Genomic DNA, 18,975 nt, shown 5'->3' with positions numbered 1-18,975 from the left:
GATGGTTAGGTCACTATTATACGGGAAATGCTGCCCGATTTTATTTAGGATAATAAACGATTAGTTTTATATAGACATCCAACTTTATCAAGTGCTTATTTAGTGACATTTCTTTTCTTTTTGATAGACATAGGAGAATATATGGATAAACAGTGGATGTCAGCGAATAGGTTATCTACGGAATATAGGAACGTGGTCGATTTGTTCTTAAGGTTTTGTTCGGAAAATGTGAAAGACCCAAATTTTACTTATTTTCCATGTCTTTAGTGTGGAAATGTTAAAAAGATTAAAGAACACTTATATTTCAATGGGATCGACAAGAATTACACAATTTGGTATTACCATGGGGAGATAGCTCCTATTGCTCCAACTCTGCCAAGTAGACAAAAAGGAGTGAGGAGAAATATATTTGAGGAGAACTGGGATCCATTAGATGAAATGATTGACGACGCACATTTTGGATCAGGAGTAGACCCAAATAAGTTTGAGACACTCCTTAATGATGCTGAGAAACCAATTTACCCTGCTTGTACAAGATTTACGAAATTATCCGCGCTTCTTAGGTTGTACAATCTAAAAGCTAAACATGGCTGGAGTGATAAAAGCATTACTGATTTATTTAGTTTTTTTAAGGAGTTATTGCCCGAAGATAATGAAATTCCAATTTCATTTTATGAGGCAAAGAAGACGTTATGCTCATTAGGCATGCAGTACGAAAAAATTCATGCATGTCCAAACGATTGCATATTATATCGAAATAGCTTTGCAGACGCAAAATCGTGTCCTACTTGTGGTGAGTCACGATGGCAAAAGAAAAGAAATGGTGACGATGTCAAGGAAGGAGTACCTGCCAAAGTTTTGTGGTACCTTCCGCCAATTCCTCGGTTCATCCGATTGTTTAGAAATGCCGAACATGCTAAAAGTTTGTCGTGGCATGCTAATGAAAGAATAAAGGATGGTAAATTAAGACATCCAGCTGACACCCTAGCTTGGAAAAGAGTTGATTTGAAGTGGCCTTCTTTTGGAAATGAATCTCGTAATATTTGTCTAGGTCGAAAGGAGAAGATTGGACAAGCAGTGGTCGTTAGCTATGTGAGGTATATATCATCATCTCACAAAGTTCGTTCATTTAATTTTCTAATTTGATTTATTCAATCATATAACAATTTTCATATTTTTGTATTAGGTTCATTTACAGATATGTGGAACAACAAGGTCGCCAAAATAAGTTTTTATTTGTCAATCCTAATATTGTAGCCACTCAAGGGAGTTCATTCGACGATCGTGTTCAAAATCTGTTCAGACGATGCAATGACATAAAATCAAAAGAACAAGTTATGCTTGTCCCTTGGAACCATGGGTAATTTTAAAAAGTTGTCATTTTTCTGACCCATATCAATACTTTCTTTGTTTAACATTTGAGTTATAATTTTTTTGGTTTTTCTTATGTAGTGAACATTGGATGTTGCTTATTTTTGGCACCGTATGCATATCATGTTTATTGTTGTGATCTGGTGAATTCATATCTGAATAACCGTGAGGAGATTGTATCAGTGATCGTCAGCGCTTTCAATCTTTTTTTCTCTATGAATCTTCCTGACGTCGAGATCCCTGATACTCTACGCATTAAGCAACCTCAGGTAAGTAATTACAACTTAAAATTTTGAACTTTTACAATTATTAAGTAGAATAATATGTATGCATTTTTTAACAAGTTTCAATTTAATAATGAATTACTGATACTTTTAAATAATTAGTGTCCACACCAACCGGACAATGTGGCATGTGGATACTACATAATGAGGATGTTGAAGGATTTGATTGAACATGCGAGTCTCGGACATTACTTGAGAACGGTATTATTAATTAAAATTTACAAATTATTTTTTAAACCATATATATAAATGTAATCAAATAATTAATTAATATATTTTACTTTATATCTTTTGCAGCTAACAAGTACGGCATATACAAAGGCACAAATTGATGAGTTGCGACAAGAATGAGCGACATATATGTTACCAATAATCCAAAGTAACCGACATCGTTGATAGGTTATTTTATTTTTTACCTCTTTCTTCATACATAAATGCAATATTTGTTCATTTTTAATATGTCTAACAAATATTGTATTTGGTTTTTTTATTTTTTTTATTTTTTACATCTTTCTTCATACACAATGCAATATTTGTTAATTTTGAATATGTCTAACAAATATTGTATTTCTTGTATATGTCTAACAAATTTTGTGTTTCTTGCATATTTTTATTTTATTTATTATGTCAATTTTAATTTAAATTAATATTAAATTGGTTTCAATTTAATTAATTATTAAATTAATATTAAAATCATTTCAATTTAATTAATTAATAAATCAAATTTAAATAATATTAATTATAAATTTATTTAATTTTTTTTTTAATCTGGGAGACTTTCAATGTCTCCCACTGGGAGACGTTGGAAGTCTAAAAAGTTGGTTGAGAGACTTCCAACGTCTCCTAATGGGAGACGTGAGACCTATACCTACAATGACCCTGCCTACAACGTCTTCCCAATTGGGAGACATTGTAGACTTTCAATGTCTCCCAAATAAAGTCATAAAACCCCTATTTTGTTGTAGTGAGAAATGGCCTAGCGCCCCGGCACTAACCTATAAGGGTCGCGGCGCCCAGAATGGTGCCTTTCCCCTGATGCATCCTAGCGCCGTGACACCGAAGAACAGGGCCGTGGCGCCCATACGCAAACCCAGAAATCTGGGTTTTTCCCAACATTTTCCCCAAGCCAAAACATTCCCAAATCAATACCAAAGCATACCTAAGTCACAAATTCAATCCAAAACCCCATATAGACCATCTAAGAACTCAGAAACATCAACAACAAGCCTAGACAAACATTCAAACCCATGATTCACAAATTGGTTTAAAACTTTATAAACCTTAAACCATAACAGAGCTTAACCTCAGAGATGCATGGAATTCTTACCTCAATTAAGAATTCGACCTTGAGCTTCCTCCAATTCCAACTCCAAGCTAAGCCCCCTGATTACCTAGCTGAATTCTCACACTAACCAACCATAAATCCAGCTTCCAACTTCCATTTTCAAACTCTCTAAGTCAAGCTAGGAAACTTAAAGAAAATAGAGATGAATTCCTTACCTCTGAGCTTAACACACCCTTGAGCTAACTCCCCTAGTCACAGCAGTCAAAATCCTTCAACTTCCTAGTCCAAAATCCTCAAGACTCAACAAGCTTTCAATCATCAAGGAGAGGGAAGAGGAAACCGCATGGGAGAGAGAGAGAGAGAGACGAGAAGTTCTATTCTTTTTCTTTCCTTTGCCTTCCTATAATGTTCTAAAGTTTCCCAGTCCTTATCTCATCATAACCAGCTGCCAAAAAGACCCAATTGCCCCTTAAGTTACACTAAGCCCTCTTATGCCACCAAGGGTGATTTAGTCTTTTACATATCCCACTAAATCCTCGAGTATACCTAAAAATCCTCATTAAATCCCGACACAACTAAACCATTACTGAATTACTAACCACTACTCAGTAATTCTCAAACACCTTATAATATTCCCAAAATACCCTTAAGCTCCTCCCAAGCCGGGTATTTGACCCCGTTATGACTTTTAGCAAAACAGTTCCCTAGGACCGTCTCGGAACGTGCATCACAAATATATCACCATTATATCACAAATATCACATATATCACATTTATGCCCTCAACGGGCTAAAATTACAAATATGCCCCTAACAACCAAATGGGGCCCACATGCACATTTAATCACCTGAACATGCACTTCTAATCGCATATTCATTAAAATCACATATATTAATACAATATAACAATTATTTCCCTTCAGGCACGCTAATCAAGGCCCCAAGCCTCATTAGCAAATTTGGGTCGCTACACCCGGCCTCCTAATCATGGTCCTAAACCTTATTAGGAAAATTTGGGGCATCACAACTATCCCCTCCTTACAGAAATTTCGTCCTTGAAATTTATTTGAACAACCCAGAATATAAATTCCGCACAACTGATCCCAGTTTCCCAGGTTGTTCCCTTGACCTCACTGTTTCTGCAACATACCGTAACCCAAGGTATAACTATGTTCCTCGGAACCTTATTCTTTCTGTTTCATATCTTGACTAGCTATTCCTTACAGGATAACTTCGCCTCAAATCCCCATGTTCTCATAACTCAACTCATGAGTTCCTTTTAACCCATGCCCTTAGCATGGGAATACATAATACACTGTATACAACTGACAATGCCAAAGATAAGGTCGATCCAAACTCAACCTGACTAGTCCTATCTAGGACTCAAACTGTCAAAATAATCTAGGGCTCAACTTGCCCTTATGTCCTCACCCCTTTCCATGATAATACTTTAAGGAAGATACAATCTTCTACTTAGAATTCCATGTTCCTACTTTTCAATTCAGTAAAAAATTTCCATTTACTCTAAGAAGTGAGCATCCAAACTCTAACCTCTAATAATCTCAATGGTCCCCTGAACTACCTCAGGATCCAGATATAACATCTCACCCATCTCATTCCAATGGACAGGTGATAAGCATTCTCAAACATGCCTCATCTCATAAGGTACCTCTCCAATACTGGATAACTCTCTTTCTCTCTCCGATTTACCATCAATCTGAGAATAATGAACTGTACTGAATTCTATCTATATACTCATCGCCTTCCTTAACCCTCCCATGATCTGGAAGTAACAATAGAGTCTTCATCTACTAAGATAGACCCTGAATTCCATGAAGGCGCACTATTTATCTCACAAAGAGATCTGAGTACTGATCAGCTATGTTACGTACTCTTACTGATAGAAATGAACTTACTTGGCATGCTGGTCCATAATGACCCAATCAAAATCACGCTAGCCCACTATCTTGGGCAGCCCCACCGCGAAACCCATCGCGATGCTTTCTTATTTCCATTATAAAATACTTAAAGGCTACAATGGCCTTACCAATTTCTGATGCTCTGATTTAACCTACTAACAGGTTAAGAACTTTACCACGCATTCCATTATGTCCTTCTCCATCCCAGACCATCAATACTAAGCTTTCAAATTTTGGTACACCGACATGATGCCTGAATGAAGAAAAAAAGAGAGTAACATGAGATTCATCCAGAATCTCCCATTTAATCCCAATGTCCATCAGATTCCAAATCTGATCCTTATACCTCAATAAATTCATATATGACACTACACAACTCTTAGCTAATCCAGCTAAGACTTTCCACTCAATCTTTCCCATCTGTGGTTCACTTAATTTTTTTCCTTATAATCCTCTCTGAGATAGTAATCTCAAGCACAAAACTGACCACCTGGCCCACCAGAAACTCTACTCTAGTTCTGGTCAGATCTTTTAACCAACATGTTGCATAAGCAATCACTTCTCCCTGTCACTGAGGTGTCATAGCCACCTACTAACTGGTTCTGATCTGTAAGAGGACTCAGAACCTTTTCCAAGGTACATGTAATATCCTGGCCATCCAAGGAAACTCTTGCCTACCAAGACGTTCCTTGACCTTGGCAAATCTCCACAAGAAATACATCACAATACCATCGTCCAAGACGATCACAAATCCCATTCAAATAAACCTTTGAATGCTCTGTCCATCTGACTCAACAAGACAACTCAACATTAATTACCCTCAAATCATAACTCAGCACTCCCAGTGCCCTTATTTGGTATAACAGTAGACTTCTGCATATTCTCTTCCCTTATCTCTAGGTGGTACTAACCAGATCCAAGATCCACCTTAGAGAATACCATCTCACTCACTAGCTGAACCTCCAATTCTTACAACTCTTATGAGCCATTCAAAACAGTGCCCTAGACCTGGATCCATTCCTGGCACCAATCCAATCACCATTCCATCCTTTTTATGCAAACACAACCCCGAATAATCCCCTGAAAGTACATTTAGATACTCATAGACTACCCCAGTCTGTCCTAATCCCTCTGGCACAATCTAAGTGGTATCCACCACACTAGCTAAGAGTTCCATGCATCTCCTTGCAATAAAACTCTAGTTCTCAGTACATATGTCATCAGCATACCAAATCTATGCATAATGCAAACTGGCACAAGGCTTTCCGCTCTCAAGCCCAGGAGCTATTATTCTTTCCTTGCCATTTAGCATTGCCCCATACTTACTTAACCAATCCATATCCCGGATCATACCAAATCCAGTCATAACCATCTTTATCAAGATCACTGATGAGTCCTTTTTATTATAACCCTACCCATCTCTTAAATCACCAATACAATATTACATTCCCATCACAACATAACCATGTGATCTGCATAACAAATCTATGCTTCTCTAGATTCAACAAGCAAAGAAACATCATGGTACCCACAGATGTAGCTCGGAAGGAGAGGTTTGTTCAAGGATTGAATTCTGAGATAGCCCAGGGCATTAGAATTGCCCCAGTGCATGAAATCTCTACCTATGCTCAGGTGGTAGAGAAGGCTCTTGCTGTTGAGAGCATAAGAAATAAGAAGAAGAGTGTTAGAGAGCACGGAGCTTAGGTAGTGGTACCTCCACTTATTGGATCAAGCAAGGAAAAGGAGTGGAAGACTGATATAGAATGCACTCGGTGTAAGAGGCGTCATCTGGGAGAATGCCGAGCAAAGGCATGTTTCTTATGTGATATGGTTGGACATTTCAAGAAGGATTGCCCAAGGCTAAGAAAAGATGAGAAAAAAGGGATGGACAACTCGACTCCAGCTCAAGTGTTTATCCTGAGACAGTCAGAGACTGAGACTGAGACTAGTTCCTCAGGGATGGCTTTGATACCAAATTGTAACGCCCTAAACTCCAGGGACTATTACGGTGCGCATTATAAACAGTGCTAAACTCGCTAATCGAGTCATTTGGCCATAAATGTGTAACTAAGTATGATTAGCTATTTAAAAATTTTGGTTAAGATATAACGTTTGATTAGAACGTTTACTGTATACATTGGGATCCCAAAAATATAATTTAAAGGTTTATTATAAGAAAGTATTTACAATCAGCCGATCTAAGCAGAAAAATAGGGTTTAACCCTAGTTCGTCTTTCAACCCTCGGCCGTGGTGGTCGAGCAGCTGCTTATGTACACATCGTCACCTAAGCTCTCCAACTCAAGGACGGTCTAGCTTTCTTTTGCCTTTACCTGCACAACATAGCACCCGTCAGCTGAAGCCTAGCAAGAAAACTCAATATGCTCATGATCAATAATATCATGTTAAAAAATCATAAAGTGCATGCCTATCAATAACAACCTTAATCACGCATGCAAATAAGTTCACGCAGTGATGGGTATCTAGGATAAGGAATCCTGCCCTCCTGAATGGATGACTATCAAGTCAATCCTAATCAGATAAGTGATTTAACACTGGTGGTTCTGGTAACCATGCTGGTCTTATAGCCCTGAATAGAAGAATGACAATTGTAAAAGTCACTAAGGTGGGTTCCGTTCCCATTACAAATAAGTGATCCTTTCACTAGCTTAAATAAGATACGTATTTGATGAAATAGTCACCAACATAAACATACAGAGTGAATAAGTGATCCTTTCACTAGCTTAAACAAGATAGGTATTTGATGAAATAATCACCAACATAAACCGACCGAGTAACCATAGAGTCACAACCGTGGGTACCGCTACCCTAGCCATGTGACAAAACAGTCACCTAGGCCTTTGGCCCTGGCTCTGAGTAACTAGTCATAGACTAGATAAGCGCTTTTAGTTTTCATCGAACTTAGGGTTGGTCCGACATTAATGCTCATATTGAGTCATCCAATGCAGATTTCAATTAGATCTAATCTTTTATCGGCTCTGCGTTCATGACACTTATGTCATTTTTGACTTTTAGGTCAGTAACACGCGACCAGTGTTCAAACCGTTGTGAACTTGACTAGTAAGTCACAGCTTCACAGACGGATTTGACACCATTGCCGATTCTGACTAGTTAGTCAGTGCTACACACAAGTAAGCAATGCTACCAGGCATATATCATATGTCCAATATCCGAATATAGGGCACTCGGCATGCTTACTTAACAATTGCTAGCATAATTAGGATCATGCACAAACATAGAGACTCGAGCTCTGATCAATCTCACATTTATTTATGGCATGCCCTAACCACATGTTTCTCGTGCATCACATGCATCACATTTAAACACTCGACATGCCTCAGTAATAAACATGCATGTCATATATAAAGGGTGCAAATGTCTTACCTTTGGTCCAAGCACAGGTTACCAATAAATGAGCCACAAGCATGATCCTTACTCCAAGCCTCTAGTGATAACCTAGTCACAACCATAAACGGTGATCCAATAAGTTCAAGTTCTAAAACCTATCCCGAAACCAAGACCTAGCCTCAGAGACGTCAATTCCCATTAAACCGGGTAGTAGGAATGATCCCAAGGCCTAAGGTTTGAGTTCCCCTGAACAAAATATCAATTTGGCAAAAAATGGCACCAAGCACCGCGGCCCCCAGCCCTTTGAAAACTCTCCACCTGCTTCTTCGAGCCTGGGCCGCAGCGCCCAAGAACAGGGTCGCGGCCCAACCTCGAACCATCCATTTTCCCTCGATTTGTCCATTTTAAAACCTTCCAAAATCCTATCCAAACATCTCCAAACTCAAAAATCAAAGTTCCCAAACATTCCCATGATCGAAAACCAACATAACCCAAGCTTCAAATCATTCAAAAACTCATCAAAACACAAAATCCAATTCAAGCATAAAAACTTTAAAAGCTTAAAACCTGAATTACCTCTGTTAACCAAGACTTTCGGCAAATCTATTAATGAATAATATTTGCTGGTAATAATAATGAAAGTAGAAGATCGACACGGGGTTTTTACGTGGTTGGGGCATTAACTGGCCTTAGTCCACGAGTCTATATATTAGAGCTAGAAGAAGCTTTTACAATGGAGTTTTCTATCAATATCTGAACAGAGTTTCTCCCTTTTTTTCCTCCAAAGCCCCTTTACATTGTTCTACAGCTTATATTTATAAGCTGAGGGGAATACTGGGTCTAGGCCGGATCCGATCCGGGCCCATCAGAGAAATGGGTACAAGGGGCCTTTCTAGTGGAGGCCCAATACAAAAAGGTACAAAGTTCGTAAATCCAGAACTAGTTAAGGCCCAACAGGCTGACCTCGGAGCTGTATCTCACCCGACAAAACGGCGCTTTTGGCCTGATCGCTTTGAGTCACGAGGCAGATTCAGGAGACAAGACCAGTCAGAGTACTTGGCTGCGCAGTCCTGACACATTGGCGTGCAATCCCGAGATGACCTTTTCTGCAAGTGAAAAGTGGGGGACAACGCCCACGTGGAGTGAGGCGGCGTCAGCGTCCTGGACGCCTGAACCCTGCAACCAGGGGTGAGACGATCCGGGTCCATTTACCTTCATCCCGCTTCATTTACCATCGGCCCAGACCGCGTCGGTGGTCCGGGATGGGGATCCGCAGGACGCAGGGGTTGGAATGATCTGCTCGCCTCCCGGACGATCCTTGTCGAGTATGGACCCGGAGGGACACCCTGGACACCACCCATGGGCCCAGTCAAGAGTTCCTGGCTCGTACCCTTCCCCTTGGGCCTTCTCCATATCAAGGTACCTTGGGCCGGGCCCGCGTGCATAACCGGCCCCCAAAAATGGGCCAAGACGAAGGTCTTGAGCCCATGCAAGAAATGGGGATAACATTTACCCCCCAAGCCTTCGCCCGGGCTCGCCGGGAGGAGGATTGCACTGCCCCCTCGGTGCTCGCTAGGTCATTTCCCCAGTTATTGCCCGAAGTCGTGGGTCCGGGCAGAGAGCTGTGGCATTGTTTGGATGCTTAGCCCGGATTGTTTACCACGATCCGGGGATGTTTACCCTCATCCCGCTTCGTGACAAGGACACACGTGTTGCCAGGTGATTGACGCAGGGATCTTGAAGGGTCGCCTAGGCCTCCCAAGGGTCGCTAGGCCTAGACTAGGGTGTCAGTGCAACTCTCGAGGCGTCCCATCCGCACGGGGGGGCTATCATTAATATCCCTGGAATGAGGTGGACCGTAGGATGGGGCGACCTTCGGCCTCTGCCACTCCTGGGCCATCGGATCTGAAACGGTGAGGATCCAGCCCGAAAAGGACTCATAAATGTCCCTGCGCGACTACTGACCGTCTGATGAAGAGACATCTATCCGTTGGATCGTGGGCCAGAATTTGGGGCTAGTATAAATACCCCAAGAGAATAACGTCTGGCACTTTCCCCTCTTCGAACCAGCTTAAGAAAACGCGAGAGCTATTTAAGCTTTGCATGCCCGACCTCGCTGACGACATACACCGCCGTCTGCTGGTTCTGCGCCGCCGTCTGTTTCCCAGAACCCCACCTTTTGTTCTTCTACCTGACGTCGCTTCTCGGGTTTGTCCCGTCGACGAACTACTGCACCGGCTGCGCCACTTCAAGAACGAGGTTCTGCCCTTCTTACAGTGGGACAACCATCATCCTCAACGGTCGATGCCACACAGTAAGTCTTTTTTAACCTTCTGGCCAATTTTGTGAACTTATGTTCTCTAGGAGCGTGCGCTTAGGCTCTGGGCTTTAGAAATTGCTTGGAAGGCTGCCTAGTTCGGGTTGCTCCGTATTCGGATGCTTCCCAGACAACGAGCGGGCCTTAGTAGCCTCCTCTCCCGATCAGGGTCCCGGGGCTTTTCGGGGTCCCGGGCCTGATCCGACGGGACTCCAAGCAGTCCTTAGGAGACTCCCTGTACCTTGACCGACTCTTTTGGGTTTAGGTACTGACTGCTTGGTCTTTCTTTCTTTGTTCCGAGATCTTCAGTCATGGCCACGGGCGTTACACTCCACCCTGAAGAAGAGGTCAATAGGGCCCCTGTAGTCGTTCCCAGATCCAAGACGCCCACAGGCAACAGGTGGGAAATGGACGTAACAGCCAACTCGTTTCGGAACTACCGGATGATACTGCTCCTGGAGACGTGACTGGGCATCGAATCAACTCCGGGCCTCTTCCACAATCGCATGGCCAGGCTTGAGGAACGGGCGCATACGTCCGTGGAAGGATTCGGGGCCTGGAGCGCCGGTCACATCAGCGCGGGAGCTATGCTCCCGCTTCATGACTATTTTGTGCGGTTCCTGACGTATGTGGGGATCGCACCATTCCAACTGTTCCCGCAAGCGTACCGCCTTCTTGCTGGGTGGAAGGTGTTCTGTGTCGCGAAGGAGATCGCGGAGCCTACCCCTGCGGAAGTCTTGTACTTCTACAAGTTGGTGCCGCAGGTCAACGTCAAAAACAAGAGCCTGGATGGCTTTTATAGGCTGCAGCCGTGGAGCGGCTACCCCGCTCCTACCAGCACCTGGAGGCACCCCCCGGATGTCAGGCATTACTGGTTCATGACATCCGGGTTCCTTATTGACAAGTACCCCACATTGCTGCTGGACTTCCAGCGAGTGGGTAAGTATTCCTCCGGACCCCTCTCTTTTATTCATCTTTTGCTCCCGTCTCTTATTGTGTCTTCCGGGTCGCAGGGCCCTTCATTCAAACCCCCCTTACCAAGTTCCTCCTGGAAAGGAGGAGATTCTACGCCAAGCTGACTGCGGAGGAGCTGGACGTTGGGGGCTACGTCAGGGATGACAACCTCCGGCTAGTTGGGTTACTCGCGGCCACCCAGACCATTGTTATCCCGAGCCTTCGGGGCATCCCCTGCGAGAAGGACGCTGACATCTGGGAACAGTTGGCCCTCGACCACATCGCCAAGGTGGTGAGAGCGGCGCGGGCCGACGCAGCCCAGCGTAAGAAGAACCAGCTTCCGGCGGAAGCGGCCACCTTGGAAGAGCTGGAGGAGATTTTCGAAGACGCCCTACCAAATGCCGGGACACCCGGGGCTAGTGTATCAGGGCGAGGTAACTCCCCATTAATCTTAACTTATGCTCCCCAGGTCGAGGACTCAGCTAGGGATAGGCTAGAGCCGCCGGGCCCCGCGTTTGGGGCTGACGGGGAGATGAGGCCTTCATCTCCCGTCCTTGTAAGATCAGAGGTCCTAATGTACCTATCCGGGTTCCTCCAGTACGGGGGGTTTCTGACCCTGGACGACGTAGGAGATCGGATACATTCATTCGCTTTAAGGGAATTGAGTTTCGCCGAGGGCTTAGATGAGGGTTCGTCCCGGGCTGTTTTTTACTGCTGTGTATTTTCCGCCGTTTGGCTTACCATCCTAACTCCTTTTTCCTGTACTTTTCCAGAGGATTCAGACATGTCTAACCCGGCCAGCAAGATGAGGAGACTCATCAAGGAAAGGGCGGCCAAGAAGGCGGCCAGGAGGGCAAATCATGTGACGGGCACGTAGCCCTCCCCACCAGTGAAGCACCCGGGACAGTGCCCTGTCCAGGTGAAGCTCTGGTCGTGGTTCCCTTCCAGGCCGTGGAGCCTGCCGCAGACGTCTCTTTTGTCCAGCCCCCCGTGATTGATTTGGAAGCGGGCGAAGCCGTCAGCCGGAGCTTAGGGAAGAGGGGCCCGGAAGTCGATGCCGGGGAAGGCAACCTCGGGAAGAGGCCCCGGACGACGCGGGCGGAAACAACTGAGGAGTCGCACGGGGAGAGTCGGATAACCGCGAAGGAAATCCCTGCTCCGCCTGTCCTTCCCCTCCGCCCAACTCTTCTCGAGGAGGGGGAGTCCGCCCTGCAGGACGAGCAGTCCTGGCTGATCAACCGGACCTGGGAAAACAGCTGGTGCTGGAGGGACGACGCTTATAAGGCCCTGACAATCCATCATCAGGTCGAGTTCTTGGACCGTCCTGCTGAGTTCAGCGTTCCCCAGCCGATCGTGGACCGGCTAGCTGCCGAGGCGGGCTTCCGCCCCAAGCTGGGCCAAGACATCGCCCCCATGGCTGCTGATCTGCTGGATCAGGTTGGGAGCACTATGTCTAACCTTCAGCTGAAGAGGTACGCCATGATAGCCAACCCGGATGTGCTGTTCATCTCTCAGGCTCTCCGCCACCAGGCCACCGCGGTAATTTCACCTCACTCATATTCCTTCCGTCATTTATTGGTGGTGGTTTTATTTTCTCACTTTTCTTTGCTCCAGGTTGATTTACTGTCCCAGAGGAGTGCCGATCTGGTGGCCGAGCTTGCCATAAATATGGAGACGGCCAAGCTGGAGCTGGAGGCGGCCGTGAACCAGAGGGAGGCCGTCAAGGAGACCCTTAGCCGGGAAACGGCCCACCTCCAGGAAGAAGTGGCCGGTCTGAAGGCGGAGCGCGAGGAGATTGGCCGCGCCAAGGTTGGGTTGGAAGAGGAGTTGTCCCGGAAGACAAAAGTTGCCGACGAAAGGGCGACGCTCTTGGAGACGGCCGCGACACAGTCCGCCCTGGTCAAGGAGGAGATCCTGGCCCTGAAAGCCCGAGTCTGCGAACTGGGCGACTCCCTGCTTCAGGAGAAGGCGGCGCATGAGACGACCCGTCAGGAGAAGGAGGAGGCCGATAACTTACTGGATGTCAACTTTGATGAGGCCATCTATATGGCCTGGTGCAAGGATAAGAACATGAACCTCCTTGTCTTCCCTGATCCTGAATCAAAGCGTGCCGAGTATGAGGCCAAGGAAAGGGAGGATGCGGACCTCCGGGCGGATGCGCTGTAGGCTCGAGTCCCGGCCTTATACTTTTGTTAATGTTTTTGGCTTGTAATTAAATTTAAAACCTTGCTACTTTCTTTGGTTTTTAAGAAAGCTTCCTTCCATTGTTCAGTAGAAATTTCGATTTGTTGCTGCGACTAACTGATTACAGGGGTTTAGTTCTGGTTCCAACGGCCGGGACTAGACCCAACGACTTCATTTTCCAAGTCTCTAGCCTTGGCGCTCGGTCCAGGGCTCTCGGGGCTTGGCTCAACTGGGCGTTTCGTCCTCCTTTTCAGTTTTATGCCCCGGCCTTACCCTGGGGCAAACCGGATATCTTTATATCCCCGGACAACGTCCAAGCGGGACTAAGCTTAGGCGTGGCCCCTTTTTATAGCCCCGGACGTCGCTCGTCCGGGGCGGGGACTGGCCTTTGGCTCTGTCCTCTTCATTTTGTACCCCCGGACATCGTTTGTCCAGGGGGGACCAACCTTAGGCGTGGCCCCTTTATAATAACCCCGGACGTCATTTGTCTGGGGTGGGACCGGCCTTGGGCGTGGTCCCTTTTATTATACCCCTGGACATCGTTCGTCCGGGCGGGACCGGCCTTGGGCGCGGTCCTCTTTATAATATCCCCGGACGTCGTTTCGTCCGTGGCGGGACCGGCCTTGGGCTTGGTCCCTTTTATTTTATACCCTCGGACATCGTTCGTCTGGGCGGGACCGGCCTTGGGCTCGGTCCTCTTTTTTAATATCCCCGGACGTCGTTTCGTCCGGGGCGGGACCGGCCTTGGGCTTGGTCCCTTATTTTATACCCCCGGACGTCGTTTCGTCCGGGCGGGACAGGCCTTGGGCTCGGTCCTATTTTTTAATATCCCCGGACGTCGTTTCGTCCGGGGCGGGACCGGCCTTGGGCTTGGTCCCTTTTTTTTTTAATATCCCCGGACGTCGTTTCATCCGGGCGGGATCGACCTTGGGCGCGGTCCTCTTTATAATATCCCCGGGCGTCGTTTTGTCCGGGCGGGACCGGCCTTGGGCGCGGTTCTCTTTATAATATCCCCGGGCATCGTGTCGTCCGGGGCGGGACCGGCCTTAGGCTTGATCCCTTTTATTATATACCCTCGGACATCGTTCGTCCGGGCGGGACCGGTCTTGGGCACAGTCCTCTTTATAATATCCCCGGACGTCGTTTCGTCCGGGGCGGGACCGGCCTTGGGCTTGGTCCCTTTTATTATATACCCCTTGACATCGTTCGTCCGGGCGAGACCGGCCTTGGGCGCGGTCCTCTTTATAATATCCCCGGACGTCGTTTCGTCCGGGGCGGGATCGGCCTTGGGCTTGGTCCCTTTTATTATATACCCCCCGACATCGTTCGTCCGGGCGGGACCGGCCTTGGGCGCGGTCCTCTTTATAATATCCCCGGACGTCGTTTCGTCCGGGGCGGGACCGGCCTTGGGCTTGGTCCCTTTTATTATATACCCCCGGACAACGTTCGTTAGGGTGGGATCGGCCTTGGGCACGGTCCTCTTTATAATATTCTCGAGCGTTGTTTCGTCCGGGGCGGGACCGGCCTTGGGCTCGGTCCTTTCTTATATACCCCCGGACATCGTTCGTCCGGGCGGGACCGGCCTTAGGCGCGGTCCTCTTTATAATATCCCCGGACGTCGTTTCGTCCGGGGCAGGACCGAGGGCTTGGTCCCTTTTTTAATATCCCCAGACGTCATTTCGTCCGGGCGAGACCGGCCTTGGGCGCGGTCCTCTTTATAATATCCCTGGATGTCGTTTCGTCCGGGGCGGGACCGGCCTTGGGCTTGGTCCCTTTTTTAATATCCCCGGACGTCGTTTCATCCGGGTGGGACCGGCCTTGGGTGCGGTCCTCTTTATAATATCCCTGGATGTTGTTTCGTCCGGGGCGGGACCAGCCTTGGGTTTGGTCCCTTTTATTATATACCCCTGGACATCGTTCGTCCGGGCGAGACCGGCCTTGGGCGCGATCCTCTTTATAATATCCCCGGACGTCGTTTCGTCCGGGGCGGGACCGGCCTTGGGTTCGGTCCGCCGGGTATTTCGTTCATTTGTACCTGGGATGATACCCCCCCACAAGTGAGCGGAGACGGGTCTGGGGTCACTTGAGAAAGAAATCCAAAAGGAATTCGCTCAGAGGCGTACATTTCCATGGTGACAATAGCCCTTTATGACGTTTTGCACACATCATTTTCATTGTTCAAAAGGGAATTCGCCCTGAGGCGTACATTGCTTACAACGAAAACATTAAACTGGGACTAGTTCTAGGACTACTGGTAGTATTTACGGAGATGCTCCGCGTTCCAGGCTCGCAGAACTTCCGAACCATCGAGCCGCTTCAAGCGGTACGTTCCGGGGCAGTCCTCGTGCTGGACCTCATATGGCCCTTCCCAATTAGGGCCCAGAACCCCTACTCCTGGATCCTGAGTGGCAGGGAAGACACTCCGCAGGATTAGATCCCCGGTTCCAAACTTACGGCTCTTGACTCTGGAGTTGAAATGCCGCGCGATCTTGCCCTGGTACATTTTCAACTGCACTTGCGACTCTTCCCGGATCTCTTCGATGAGATCCAGCGATTCCTGGAGTAAGGTGTGGTTCTGAGTGGGATCATATGTGTCGCGTCGATGGGACGGGATGGCCATTTCAATTGGGATGACGGCTTCGCATCCATAAACCATCGAGTAGGGGGTGTGCCCGATTGACGTCCTCTCGGTCATCCGGTAGGCCCACAGTACGCGGGGGAGTTCCTCGGGCCATTTTCTCTTGCAGGCTTGGAGCTTTTTCTTCAATGTCCCTTTCAGGATTTTGTTCACGGCTTCTGCCTGCCCGTTCGCCTGAGGTCTGGCAACCGCTGAGAAACTCTTCACTATACCGTGTCTTCCGCAAAAATCCGTGAAGTGGAGGCTGTCAAACTGCTTCCCGTTGTCGGACACGATTTTGTAGGGGAGGCCATATCGACATACTATACTGTTGATGACGAAATTCAAGGCCTTTTTGGAAGTGATCGTGTTCATGGGCTCTGCCTCAACCCATTTCGTGTAATAGTCCACAGCCACAATGGCATACTTCACCCCTCCCTTCCCGGTCGGGAGAGATCCCACAAGATTGACCCCCCACACTGCGAAGGGCCAGGCACTGTTCATCAAGGTTATCTCTGTCGGGGGGGCCCTAGGGATCTTCGCATACCTCTGGCACTGTTCACACTTGCGGACGTAGTCTATACAGTCTTTCTTCATGGTGGGCCAGAAGTATCCTTGGCGCAGGATCTTCTTGGACAGACTGGGCCCGGTCGTGTGATCTCCGCAAAAGCCCTCATGGACCTCATGCATGATGGCACTCAGCTCAGTTCCGGACACGCACCTGAGATAAGGCATTGACAGTCCCCGGCGGTAGAGTTTCTCGTCCATCATGACGTACCGGTGGGCCTGGTATAGGAGCTTCCTGGCCGCGGCCCGGTCGTTTAGAACTTCCCCTGTGGATAGGAATCGGATCAGCAGTTCCATCCAGGAAGCGGAGTGGTCGATGTTGTGGACGGCGGGTGCCGTGATGCTCGGGACGGGGAGATGGTTGACGGGAACCAATCCGGCTAGCTCGACCTCTGCGTCGGTCGCCAGCTTCGCTAATGTATCCGTAAAGACATTTTGCTCTCGCGGGATTTGGCGGATGGAATGCGCTGTGAATGCTTGGAGCATTTCCCTCGCTTGAGTCACGTATGCCGCCATTCTCTCTCCCTTGGTCTGATACTCCCCTGAAATTTTCCTGACGACCAGCTGGGAATCGCTGTAAATTTCCAGGCAAGCTACCCCTACCTCCCGGGCTAGGCGTAACCCGGCGAGGACAGTCTCGTTCTCCGCATCGTTGTTCGACGCTTTGAATCGGAAATGGAGGGCATTTTATAGCTGGTGCCCCTGTGGTGACACCAGGATGATCCCGGCCCCGACCTCATTCTCGTTCGAGGCTCCGTCCACGAAGAATTTCCATACGGGCACCACGGGGTTCTCAGGGACACGTTCTTCTGGGGAAATGCCGGAACACTCAACGATGAAATCGGCCAGGGCATGTCCCTTGATGGACACTCGGGGCACGTAAGATATATCGAACTGGCTCAGCTCCATTGCCCACTTCAAGAGTCTTCCTGACAATTCAGGTTTCTGCAACACCTGCCGCAGGGGATGGTTGGTTAAGACCTTTATGGCATGAGCCTGGAAGTAAGGTCGAAGCTTCCGGGACGCAATCAATAAGCAGAAAGTTAGCTTTTCGATCAACGGGTACCGAGACTCGGTGTCCAGTAGCCGCTTGCTCACATAGTATACCGGGAGTTGCGTCTTTTCTTCTTCTCGCACTAGCGCGGCGCTAATCGCGTGCTCGGTCACGGCCAGGTATAGATACAGTGGTTCTCCTTCTACGAGTTTCGCGAGGATTGGGGCTTTGGCCAGATGTTCTTTCAGCTTCCGGAAAGCCTCTTCGCATTCGGGCGACCACTTGAAATGCTGCCCCCCCCCGAAGGAAGTTGAAAAAAGGGATGCACTTGTCCGTGGCTTTAGAAACGAAACGGCTCAGGGCGGCCACCCGCCCCGTCAGGCTTTGCATGTCCTTGTGCTTCCGGGGAGAGGGCATGTCGATTAGTGCCTTGATTTTGTTTGGGTTTGCTTCTATTCCTCAGAAACTCACAATGAAGCCCAGGAACTTCCCGGAAGCCACACTGAAGGTGCACTTCTTAGGGTTCAGCTTCATCCCGTATTTCCGGATAACTGCGAAAGCCTCCGCCAAGTCGTCCGAATGTTCCCAGGACGTCTTGGATTTGACCAGCATATCGTCGATGTACACCTCCATGTTTCGCCCTAGCTAGGCCCGGAACATTCGATTGACGAGCCTTTGGTATGTTGCTCTGGCATTCTTGAGTCCGAAAGGCATGACTATGTAGTAGTAGATGCCCTTGTCGGTTTGGAAACTGGTATGCTCCTGATCCGCCACGTGCATGGAGATCTGGTTGTAGCCGGAGTAAGCATCCATGAAACTCAAGATCTCGTAGCCAGACGTGGCATCCACCATTTGGTCGATTCGGGGGAGCGGGAAACAGTCCTTTGAACACGCTTTATTGAGGTCCGTGAAGTCAATGCAAGTCCTCCAGGTCCCGTTAGGCTTCGGCACCAAGATCGAATTGGCCAGCCACACGGGATATACAGCTTCGCGTATGAAGTTGATGGAAGATAACTTCTCCACCTCCAGCCTGAGGGCCTCGGCCCTCTCCATCCCCAAAGGCCTGCGCTTCTGGCGGACCGAAGTCGCGTTCGGGTCGATACTTAATGCATGGCAG

The 18,975-nt window shown here is 47.7% G+C and overlaps 1 protein-coding gene across 1 annotated transcript in view; it reads left to right on the top strand.

Annotated features, from left to right (window-relative positions):
* The first annotated feature begins 13,566 nt into the window (after window positions 1-13,566).
* LOC133797320 (uncharacterized) overlaps window positions 13,567-18,975 on the top strand; it is a 30,582-nt gene continuing 25,173 nt past the window's right edge. The window contains exon 1 of the mRNA XM_062235230.1: window positions 13,567-13,658. Within this exon, the coding sequence (XP_062091214.1) occupies window positions 13,567-13,658 (92 nt within the window). The remainder of the gene's footprint in view (window positions 13,659-18,975) is intronic.

Source organism: Humulus lupulus, chromosome 1 (genome assembly GCF_963169125.1).
Source record: "Humulus lupulus chromosome 1, drHumLupu1.1, whole genome shotgun sequence".
NCBI lineage: Eukaryota > Viridiplantae > Streptophyta > Magnoliopsida > Rosales > Cannabaceae > Humulus > Humulus lupulus.
The sequence above is the reverse complement of the archived record's forward strand: the minus strand, read 5'-3'. Positions and strand labels throughout refer to the sequence as shown.